Raw genomic sequence first — 12,351 nt, forward strand, 5'->3', positions numbered from 1 at the left:
GAAAGGATTATTACACCATACAGCTGTAGAGATAAGCCACAGTTCCAAGTAATCTGAAACTCGGTCAATAGTTTTGCCAGGTGATCTATTACTTTCGCCTGTGGCGCCCAGTAGAGCCAGAGAAACAATGGACGGTTTAATATGCAGAAGCGAGGCTTCTGATTGGCTCTAACTGCGCGTCAGTCATTTAGCTCCACCTCAAATCCGCGATAGAAGCGAGAAGTTTTTGCGCGAGAGGCTTTGTTGTTTCGTGTAAAGTCACTGTGCACGAGGATTATTCATGCACGCGGAGCGCCGACTGATCTGTACTGTGATTTTACTGCAACTGTAGGACTTTACTTCACTCATTCCCTGTTGGTCATCTCATTGAATTTAAGATAAATCTCAAAACGTGAATCATGACCCAGTTTAACAAGGGACCAGCCTACGGATTATCTGCGGAGGTTAAAAACAAGGTAAACTAAACTTAATTTCTTTATTTCAAATATATTCATATATTTATGTTATACATTTTTAGCATACATGTTTAGATTATCAGTTTCGATGGGAACAGATAGGCTACTGGTGTGTATTACTTTACCTCTAAAGAGTAGTTTATTCTGCAGGATTACTGTAGTGTTAGTTTGGTATTAATATTTGGTTTAAATATATATAAAAAAAAATTAATTGCTATTTTACCTATGTTATTATGTAAGACTTTAACATGGCCATGGGCATTTCATTAAAGCTTCAACAGTTATACGAGTCTTTAATTGGTGGTTGAATCCAAGTGAATTTGAATTAAAAAGCACATTAATAATAATAATAATACATCTAATAATAAGAACAATATTTAAGTAAGTGATGATATAGATTGTCTTTTGTTTAGTATTGATTTGGTTAAATAGACAATTACTCTAAGTTAGCATCCCCACGTTTAAAAAAAGTATATGATATAAAAATCATATTTTTTATGATAGAGTAAAATTGATCCTCAAATTGATCTATGATTGTCCAGAGTTAAGAAGTGACCCTTGCAGAGATCATTTCCATGTTTTTTTTTTTTTTTTTATATGACTGTCATATATATATATATATATATATATATATATATATATATATATATATATATATATATATATATACACACACACACACACACTCTCATAGCAAAAGTCTAATTTTGGGGAAACATGAAGTATGTCTATTCTAATTTTTTACATCATAGTAGTGATGTTATGCCTCAAAATGATCAGACAGGATGTTGCATGCAATAAAAATAAGTAAAGCCAATAAATCAACTTAAAGAATGACAACCCCCCCACCCCCCAACACACACACACACACACACACTTTCAGATGTATTAAGCATGACATCATCAGTGCTGAAGAGCTGTTTTTGACTAAAGTAATCATAGTTCTCAGCTCATCAGCAGGTAAATTAAACTGTTTTTCATGCCCGAACAATCCTGGTTGGTTTCTGTCTTTCGTCTAACCCCTTCGGAAGTAAGGATTTCATCTTGGAATTTTAAGCGTTTCTAAAATGTGCTGGAACAGCTGTGACAATCCTGTTTCATTCAGAAGAGTTCAGCTACTGGCTTTGATCTGTCAAAGGGTGTATTGCAATAATGACCTATTTAGCTCAATGAATGAATGTTGCTTATTTAGCCAGAAGCTTTACAGGAAATATTTCACCCTGAAAAGAAAATTGTGGGATTATTTACTTATCCTCTTGTTGTTCCAAACCTGCGTGACTTTTTTTTTTTTTATGAGCACAAATGGAGAAATACTGGTCACTCATTGCATTTGCAATGAAGCTGAAGCTTTCAAGCTTTACAGTGGATGCAAACACCAAAAAGGTTGTCTATGTAACTTTTGTGCAGTGTCTTTGAAACCATGGAATTAGAAATTAAAGACATTATTTTCTTCTCCAGTGAGCTGCCAACTGCAGCATCCATTCATTTAGTGATTTGAATCAAGAATCAAATTCGGTTAATCTGACTGGTTTTGTTAAACTGGATGAACTGATTCATCTCATAAGAACGATTCATGCATGAATCACTGCTTATCTCAGGAAAAATCGTTTTTTTTCTCACATAATTTCTTTGTATTGCTTCTGAAGACAGAACATATGTAGAGTTGTGTTGTGAGCCTTGAGAAGTGAGTATACTCTTAACTCAATGCCCCCATTTTTTTTAAGCAGCCCAGCAAAGGTTCAACACCCTGTGTTATAAACCGTTGTAAAACTAGTTTTGCATATTTAGTTCACCCCAAAATGTGTCAGTAGTATTTGCACAGTCACTTAACTTCTGCTGCTTGACTTCATGGAGTAAGGACATTTGAAAAGTTAATATTAGCTATAGTAGAGAGGTCCAGATTTTGCAATAGAAAATTAAAAAATAAATACATTTTCTGTTCAGAATCGGAGGAAAATCATAATCTCTATTTGAAACAAACAAGAATTGTGATACTTAATATATCCAGCAGCTCTGCTCCTGTGTCTGACTGTTTCTCCCATGACTTACATTGACAGGGAAATGGTCATTTCGAGCCATGACTCACGAGTGTAGTCATCATTTCAGATGTGTGGGCGACAGAAATATTGTTGTTGTTATTTTCTTATCTCTTTGAATTGGCTCTATCTCTTTGAATATACTGCTGGACATTAACCAATCATTTTTCCTATACTTTACTTATAACAATTTTACGATTTGTTTATAAACAAACACTTTTCCACCTATTTTTATCACAGAGTAAGCAGAAGATATATTTTATAGTTTCTATAGTCAATTGTAATAAATGCGGTGAATTAGCACTGCAGTGTTCAAGATGCTTTTAATTACCTGGAGATGAGTTGAAAAACACACATAAATCATATATTGTCACAGTTTTGTGTTTATTGTCTTCATGTTTCATCAGTCGAAACGTTTCTTTTTATTCAGATTAGCTACGCTTTGGCTTTGGCTGCGATAGCTGGATGTCTTTATCTATATTAGGGATTTCCTGGCACGTCATAAATTTATTACTTCTATGAGTCAGATTTGGACTTTCTGCACCAGAGTGCCCTCAGGCTTCTTGTATAATTAAAACTTATACTGCAGGAGAGCGTTTACGCCTCTGTCCGGACCGCATCAATGTCTTAACTGGATGTTTTAGGGAATATTTGCATTTACTCACATGCAGTTGGATTAGCTACTCATGTGCTGGACTGTCATGATTTTGACTAATGTAGGACACTACTGATGATGATGTGCATCAGAGGGGATTTAGAAGTGGGTATATATACAAAATGCTGACTGATTAAAAAAGTGCACTACACCACTGGTTGAATGATAGTTTTATGATGCTTTCTTGTTTTGTTTTGGAGCTAGAAATTCTCAGTCATCATGTACTTTCATAGGACTATAGCAGAAAGAAAATCATACAGGTTTGGAAAGTCTTAAATAAATCACGAATAAGCGATGGCTTTATTTTATGCTTTATTTATGCAGCTATAAATACAATAGTGATTCTGACTACTTGCTAGTGGAAAGTAGTTCTAGGGACTAGTTTCATTACACCTTTTACCGTCCTAATCCATGACTTATTTTCCGTTTTATCTGGCTGGATTCTGAAAGGCTGCAAGGACAGTGTTTGCTATTTTGCAATCTTTCAGTTTGAGGTCAGTAAGATTTTTGAAGATGTCCCTTATTCTCACCAAGGCTGCATTTATTGGAATACAGTACAGTATACAGTAAAATACAGTAAAACAGCTATATCACCAGATAATTAAAATAACTGTTATTTTAAAATCCACTTTTCCATGTTACTTCAGTCTTCAGTGTCATGTGAGGATCTTTACTTGATATTTAACCTTGATACATTTTTCCAGGATTATCTAATGAATTTCTTGTCTTGCAGTGTGTGCAAGCGTTTAGGTGAAGTACTTGGTTTTTCCTTGTGAAACAATAGCAGCTCAACCTTATCAGACATGACTGGGTTAATAATAATTTTTTTTATGCAATTCATATGAGAAATACCTACTTTTCAATCAATATTAACTTGGAACGTTCTTAACTGTGTGTGTTTCTAACCTTTTATAGGTAATGTGCTTTCCAAGGACTTGTTTGTCTCGTTTCTTGAGTTTCACCAGTACTCTTGCTCTGCTGAAAGCCGAGAGCTGTTTTCTGCCTTTGTTTTCCTGCAGGCTGAACTTTGGAAATGTGGGAAGTCAAAGCTCTCACAGTGATATTTAGAAACATTAGTTTCCCAGTATCTCTAGCCTGTAAATGTAAACGAATCACCTTGTCAAATAGAATTATTTCCTTAAAATAAAACTCACAAATAACATAATGGGAAAGGATGTTTTCCCATTCAAATTAATGACCCTCTCTGGTTATGTAATAGCAGACACAAGGGTCCGTTCATTACGGGCTTGTTGCCAAAGCATCATCCTCTGTTCAAGTCCAGCACAGTGATGATATTGTTCAGGCTGGTTTATTTTTACACATGGAAGAGATGTCAGTTAGCAACCTATTTTTATCATGACCATTCGTGTTACATTATATTAATCAGATCAGTTGTTTTTGCCATGTTGTTTTCCCCAGACTGGATGAGAGTTTTTGGAAGCCATTGGGGATTTGGTAGCTCTGTTTAGTATTAAAATACATTCTCTTGTATGTTGCTTCCAAAAATGCTTCATGGTCAGAACTTTGAACATGGAGTTAAATATGCAGGAATTCCCCCTGAAATTATTGGATGACACCTTGATTCTCTCAGGCCTGGGAAAATCTTTTTCAGACTGTAATTAATCCATATTATTCTTGGCTCTCCCACTCATTCTGCATCTATCTTAGCGTGCATGTCAGTCTTGAAAATAAGCCAGTACTTAGCCCATAGCTCAAGCCCTTGTTTCCTGGGACAGGACAAGGTTCAGAACAGGGAGGTCACGGTGGTTCTTGGGTAAAACCAGATCAGGTTAACCTTAGGGCTTTGTTCCGTTACTCTCTAATGCTGCATTCCATGTTGATTCTCAGCATAAAAACACTTTTAACTGCCATACTGTGACTGCTGATGTGCAGGCGGCCCAGTGAGGGGCTGTTACATTCCCCCACAATGTGCTGATCAGCAATATTTTCCAGGTTTGGTTAAGGCTGTGCGAAGTGTGGCCACGGTTGTTAACCCCATGATGCCATTTTAGGAGAAACAGGAAAGTGTTTTCATGAGGCAATTGGGTCTATTGTTCAGCAGGATTTTACAACAGTGTAAACATAGACAAGGCTTTTTATAGACTCTTGTTTAAAAGATTTTCAACGTTTATTGAAGGTTTGAAATCCCTTTTAGCCAAAAGTTGTCTGTGAACCGATTAAGCCAACAATCATTATTATTATTTCTTATACTGAGAGATGGTGATGTTAGTCTGGTGGAAAAGTTTTCGGACTAATCTGAACACCCTAGCAATTACCAAACAATACTGGACAATTGTTATTCCAAAAATAACACCCTTTTGACCACCTAGCAACCACTCAGAACATCCTAGCAACTACTTAGCAATATCCTTGCAATCAATCAAAACATCGTGACAGTCAACTAGAAATGCCCTATAATTGTGGTTTCAGATATTACACACATTTTCTTAATAAAAAGTTAAACAACAAAGTTAGGATGGGCTTGTTTGAATAAAGCTAGTAAGTAGCCACCTGGCAACCCCTCTGAACACCCTAGCATTGCCCAAGTAATCATTTAGCAATATTCTAGAATTGCGGTTCTGAATATTATGTACATTTTCTTAATAAAATGGGGAAAAAAATAGTCAGGATGGCTTTGCTTGAATGAAGTCAGTTAGTAGCCACCTAGCAACCACTCAGAAACCCTAGCAACATCGTATCGAACAAAGCAGAATACTCAAAGAGTCACCTTGTTGCAATCATCCAGTACAGCCTAGCTATCAGCTAGCAATGTACTAGCATTGTGGTTGTGAAACAAGATATAAACATCTGATTACTACTGTTTTTCAGGAGAATGTTCAATCAATTTGTGGCTTAAACAGTTCCCTTTCAGATGTGAAAAAAAAAACAAATTGATTTTGCAGGTATAGTAGAGCAAATCTTTCCTCACTGTCTGCTGGGTATTTCCAGAGCGCATGGTTATATATTGCCTATTACTGGCTGGACTAGTTACTTGCATGTGATTAAATAGGCACACTTGATTTCAGCGCAGTACCCAATATTAGTCAGAAAAGAAGGTCAAGTAAGAACATAAATTTGTTTAATAAGTTTATTTTTGCTAAGTTGGTTTTTATGATGCCACCGTAAGTTATGCACACCTCTGAATCATTAATTATTTTACTTATAGAACTCTTTTACTCTTTTTTATTTTTTTTTTAAACAAATAGGACCTTTTTTTAGTCCAGTGTTTGCTCGGTTTTTGTGCTGTCATCAGTATGCTCCTAGAATTAAGAGTGGGGGAGGAGAGCTAGAGGTTGGTCTCCAGCGGGATCAGCCCACAACCTTCCAGAATGTTCTTCTTCTGCAGATGCCTCTAACATCTCCATCAAGGATCACATTTTTCTCTCTCTTTTTTCTACCACTGGCTGGTTTCCCAGTGGACTGGAAGGAAAGACAAGACAGACACATGGTTCTCCAATCTTTGCTCAGTTTCTCCGTGGAGTTCCTCTGTTCTTTTTTCTGATTCATGTCTAATATAAATCACCCCAGTCAATGGCTCATTATATCAGAGATATAACATTCTTTGTCTCCCACTACATCTGAAAACATCCAGTGCTTTTTGAACTATTTGGAACATGCCAAAAGTGCTGCAATCCTTCAAAGATGAGAAACTGTGTACGGTTTAGCTTTTTGTCTGTCATTATAGGAGAGAAGTCATCTCGAGTGACCTCAAATTGCACAAGGGAACTGCCACACACCCCACATGCCATTTTTTTTCTAGATTTCTCATATTCTGACTAATGGCCTGCAGTGTGGGAGGATGTCTGCTTGATCTTCAGCCTGCTGAGAGAACTTCTATGGAGCCAAGCTATATCTTCAGTTTCCTTAGGAGAAATAATAATAGGCACAAATGTTGTTGGCATAAAGACACCTATTTGGATATCGTAGCTCAGATAATATGTTGGTAATTGCCAATATACCAAAGTGATTTTAGTATGAACTCAGTACAGTTTGAGACGTATTTCTTGATTTTAAATGAAGTGTATTCATATATTATAGTGTTTAAATGGTAATAATTGGGTTCAGTCATTTTTTTTTATAGAAATGAATACTTTTATTTAGCAAGGATGCATCGAATTGACCAAAACTAACAGAAAAAAGGATAAATTTTAACAAACAAAAAAAATCTATTTAAAAGAAATGCTGTTCTTTTGAACTTTCTGTAGACCATTCAACACTGATGCTAACAATAAATGTTTCTTGAGCAGCAAAGCAGCATTTATAATGATTTCTGAAGTGTTGTGTGACACTGAAAACTGGAGTACTGACTGCTGAAAATTGAGCTTTGCCATCATTGGAATAAATAACATAAAAAAATGATTAACCCAGAAAAACAATTATTTTAAAGTATACTAATATTTCACAGTGATTGCTCAAATAATGCAGCCTTGGTGTGCATAAGTAACTCCTATTTATTACAATCAACCTAGAGACTGACACATTAGCTTTAGGACTTTAGGACTGTGTTTGTCAGTACGTTTTGAGATGGCAGACAGAAGGCCATGAGGAAAGCTCTTATCATGTTTTGGCGGGAAAGAGACATCTACAGAAGTGTCTGTCCTGAACGCCTCCCGTTGAGAATATCTTCTCCCCCCATTTCCCTGTATGTTCCTTTGTCCCTCTCTCTCTCTCTCTCGAGATCTGTCTTGATAGCCACATTTAGCTTTGTCTTTGTACAGTCTGACCCTGAATGCTGAACTTGAAACGGAGCCTCTGTGATCGAAACCATTTCCTGGACCTTGTATTAATAGCTGCTTTAAATAGGTTTGGACTTGCAGTGTTGAAATTGAATTATTTAATATCCTTTTATTTACGTAAAAAAAAAAAAAGTAAACTATTTTTGAAGGATTTCACTTGAAGCTGAATATTATTTTTCTAAGATTTACTTCTTTGTCTACGGGCCAATAAACAGACTAAACATTCATTGAAGGAGCAAATGAAGCCATCTCACATTTCATTCAGGCATTTGGTAAAGATCTGCTGTTGGTAATGGCTATCTGTTCGGAGCACATTATTCAATGTTAAACGGTGCTATTTATTACAGTCAGAAACATCCTGAGAAAGAGTGAAACAGCCAGAATTGACTCACACTGTGACTCTTTGTCGGAATTTAATGCTCTGTTGTTGGCATAGTCGCATGTCGGTGTTGCATCACAGGCTTTGAATGCCATTCTATTCACAAAGGAGAAAGCCAAACAGAGCCAGAAAATAGTTTTTATAGGCAATCCGATTTAATTAGGCTGCATTTGATGATTTTCCATTAGATCTAATGCAACTTTTAAAAGTCAAACAGGCCTTTTAAATGTTTCAGACTGTTATTTTGGTGAGATTTGAAGTCAAACATGTTCTGTGTGAGGATCAGCAATGTTTATGTTGACATGATATTTGAGATAAGCATGTATGCTGATACGTTACTGTCGAATCTAAAGGAAGATTGTCCAGGACCCATAACTATGATCATCCTGCAGAGCCGGTTTGACTCATAAATGACTGATGCGTGTTATTTCTTCTCACAGATCGCACAGAAATATGACCAACAGAAGGAGGAGGAGCTTCGTTTCTGGATCGAGGAGGTGACTGGCATGCCGATCGGAGACAGCTTCCAGAAAGGGCTCAAGGATGGCGTCATACTGTGCGAGTAAGTTGGTAAACATAAACATACGTCTTGGCCATGTGGGCAAGGTTTCCCTGCTGAAAACAAAAACAGTTTTAACCATTCTAAGCTAGTTTGTTGGCCTTAGATTTTCTCCCAGGCTGGTCTGTTGGTGGGTTTGGACACATTTCAGCTGGTCAGACTGGGAGACCACTTGTCTGAACACTTAGACACCAGCTGTGCCAGGCTAAGACTATTCATGACACTATTAAAACATTGCTTGTTTGAACATCTTGGCTTGATATAAAGACACTGACTCAACTAATGGCAGAAAACCTGCATGGAAACAATCATTATTTTTGCAATTCCATTTGGTGATGCTAGTAAAACCGAAATTACATACTTCACTTTACTGTGTCCATAGACCATGCTTATATTTGTGATGCTTAGAAAACAGATTTGAAATCAATCCCTTTTTTTTTTATTCTTTTCAGATTGATAAACAAGCTTCAACCTGGATCAATAAAGAAAATAAACCATTCACAGTTAAACTGGCATAAGGTAAATATTTCAGAGACTCCTAAGTTATTTGTTTTCATTCAGATCAGCTCCTTTAAGAAGCAAGAAGTGGTTTCCTTCCTTCCAAAGCTTACAATACAATGCAGCCGAGAAAGATGCACGAAGTAGAAGCTGCGAACAACTGAAGATGCCCCTTAGCATTAAAAACTCTGAAGTATCAGAACTCCTTATATGCTGTAAAAAATAAATGGACCCATTCATGCACTCCTCGACTCATCCACCAACAACTAACTCTTTTATCTGAAAATGAGGTAACCAATGATGTTACGGAGAAACACAGCCTTACTGTTGTCATTGTTCCCTCAGCTAGAGAACCTTGGGAATTTCATCAAAGCCATTCTAGCCTACGGGCTGAAGCCCAATGACATCTTTGAAGCCAATGATCTTTTCGAAAACGGGAACATGACGCAAGTCCAGACCACACTTCTCGCTTTGGCCAGTATGGTACGTCTGCAAGTTTTTCAGTTATGCTAAACTTGAGTCTTATGTTGAATTTTCTTTAAAGGGCTAATTCAAAGAAATAAAAATAAGATTTCCTTGAGTGAAATTATGACGTTTGGTTGATTGTTTTTTTATATTTTTTTTATTAAACCTATCTAAAATATTATTGACGGCTAAAATTTTGTAACTATAAAATTTGTCTTTCTTTTTCCTACAGGCAAAGACAAAAGGCATGGAAACAAACATTGACATTGGTGTGAAATATGCAGATAAGCAGCAGAGACATTTTGATGAAGAGAAGATGAAGGCTGGCCAGTGTGTCATTGGACTTCAGGTAGAAGACTCTCTTCCTGGAAGTTTATTTTTTGGGGTGGCTTTTACATGGTTTTAGCTGACAGGATATTAGAAAGTGACAGGAAAGCGTGGGGTAGCTAGTTGGGAATAGGATTGGCAAAAGACTGCGAGTCTGCACTCAAACTCGGGTCAACAGGACGTGCAGTTGTATTATATGTCAGTGTGGTTGCCACTAGGCTATCAGTGCCAACATCAATATTATTTTTAAAGGAACCATGACCATTGTTTTACCTAATTTGTTTTGTGATGCGGTAAAAAGGGAAGACCCATTACAAATGAGTCATTTAGCTAATGCTTTTATCCAAAGCGACTGGAATAACCTCAGGTTAGGCAGCTACTCAAATTCACCATTGTGATCAAGGATCACTCACTGTTAGGCTTGAACCTACAACCATTCAGCAAGTCTAGATCTAAACCCAACAGCTATTCTACCAATATCAGTGTAGACCTGCCTCTGGGAATGGTTTCTAAAGATAAAGATTGATTGGAGGACACGACTGATTGGAGAAAATTGGAGATAGCTCATCTTCAGGAGTGTTTTTGATCCACTTTTGAGGTGTTTCTGACTCTCATTTCAGATGGGGACCAACAAATGTGCAAGCCAGGCTGGGATGACCGCCTATGGGACCAGGAGACACCTTTACGACCCCAAGACACAGACAGAGAAACCCTATGACCAGACCACCATTAGCCTGCAAATGGGCACCAACAAAGGAGCCAGCCAGGTACACCCAAACAGAATATATCAACAGTATCACACAAAAATGACATATTTACCATGTATTTGTCTCTCTCCAGGCTGGCATGTCTGCCCCAGGCACCAGGAGGGACATCTATGACCAGAAGGCAGCTCTGGAACCATTGGACAACTCCACCATTTCATTGCAAATGGGAACCAATAAGGTGGCCTCGCAGAAGGGCATGAGTGTGTACGGCTTGGGACGGCAAGTGTACGACCCCAAGTATTGCGCCACCCCAATGGAGCCCACAATCCACGCCAACGGCAGCCAAGGCACGGGGACGAATGGCTCAGAAATCAGTGATAGTGACTATCAGGCAGAATATCAAGAGGAAGAGTACCAGGGCGAATACCATGATGAGTACAGAGGGCACTACAACGACCAGGGCATTGACTACTAGAGAACGCTGCTGCGCTGTTAGTCAAAGAAGTATTAACATAATGTATATCATAAGAGCAAGTCTTTTGCAATGCCTTTTACATGTCACAGTTACCCTTTCCCTCCCAGCGCATGTGTTTGGGTAAACATTCGTGAGTGGTGATATCTCAAATCTATCATCTTAATGATGAAATTGATCTTTTATAATTTCTTTTATAAAGTGTTTTTTATGAAGTATGGAGAACTGTTAAGAGAATTTTCTAATTTTGCAGTACGATCCTTTGTTTTACACCCTACACCCTCTGAGTTCGCTACTTTTAAAGCTCGTTCGCCATTGAAATCCCGCTCTGCAGTTTGAAGACATTCCTTCCTAAGTCATTCTTTTGAAGTAATTCCGTTTAGAATTCCAAATGCCTGGAAATGTTACAAGCTACAAATGTTAGCATTCAAAGATTAGCTGACTGGATGACCACAAAAATTCCGCTATTGCTTTGTTTTTTTGTGCCATAATATTGGAAAATCTTTCCCATTGTATTTATTGCCCTGCTTTTCGTTATAAATCCTCTGTCATATGGTTCTTTTATGAATAAATTCTATCTTATAAATAAACTTGGTTCTCCACGCATGTCTATTATTTTGACTTTCATTGCCTTTAAATTTAAATATAGCTGTTCAGTTATCTATACATTTGAACTGATTTCAGTTTTATTGGGATTAAATAACACATTTTCTCCTCTTTCTCCAAGTCAGTTAGGTTCTTTGCTGTTGTCCTGCTGAGGTGTGGTTTCTACAACGGCCCTGATTTTGCTATTTGTTTTTCTTTTTAATCTTGTATCTTTTATGAGGGTGAATTGAAGTGGCACAGGGCTTCAGATGTGCTCTGACTCTGCCCAAGTATCACTGCGAAGCCATAAATCTTGTGTTTTTGAGGTTACCCTCAGAGGCATTTGGAAGCTGCTCCTTGTGTTGACAGGCCAGAGTTTCTGGAAACAGTTATATAACCACAAAAAGCAGTGAAAAAGTATCTAAAGTAGAACAAGTCTGTGTTTGTGCACCAATTATTGGAACTATTGCATTTTGT

The 12,351-nt window shown here is 37.4% G+C and overlaps 1 protein-coding gene across 1 annotated transcript; it reads left to right on the forward strand.

Annotated features, from left to right (window-relative positions):
* The first annotated feature begins 216 nt into the window (after positions 1-216).
* LOC127945998 (calponin-3-like) lies at positions 217-11,879 on the forward strand. Its single transcript, XM_052542260.1, has 7 exons — positions 217-455; positions 8,702-8,823; positions 9,273-9,339; positions 9,664-9,801; positions 10,016-10,132; positions 10,731-10,877; positions 10,951-11,879. The coding sequence occupies exons 1-7, from the start codon at positions 399-401 to the stop codon at positions 11,290-11,292; spliced, it is 990 nt and encodes a 329-aa protein (XP_052398220.1). The 5' UTR covers positions 217-398; the 3' UTR covers positions 11,293-11,879.
* The last annotated feature ends 472 nt before the right edge of the window (positions 11,880-12,351 follow it).

The sequence above is a fragment of the Carassius gibelio genome, chromosome A24, assembly GCF_023724105.1.
Source record: "Carassius gibelio isolate Cgi1373 ecotype wild population from Czech Republic chromosome A24, carGib1.2-hapl.c, whole genome shotgun sequence".
Lineage (NCBI taxonomy): Eukaryota > Metazoa > Chordata > Actinopteri > Cypriniformes > Cyprinidae > Carassius > Carassius gibelio.

Excerpts from the sequence above, each read along its gene's own strand:
- LOC127945998 (XM_052542260.1), top strand. The coding sequence starts at position 399 with ATGACCCAGTTTAACAAGGGACCAGCCTACGGATTATCTGCGGAGGTT. Across the intron at positions 9,340-9,663 it reads CACAGTTAAACTGGCATAAG|CTAGAGAACCTTGGGAATTT; the intron begins GTAAATATTTCA and ends TTGTTCCCTCAG. Across the intron at positions 10,133-10,730 it reads AGTGTGTCATTGGACTTCAG|ATGGGGACCAACAAATGTGC; the intron begins GTAGAAGACTCT and ends CTCTCATTTCAG.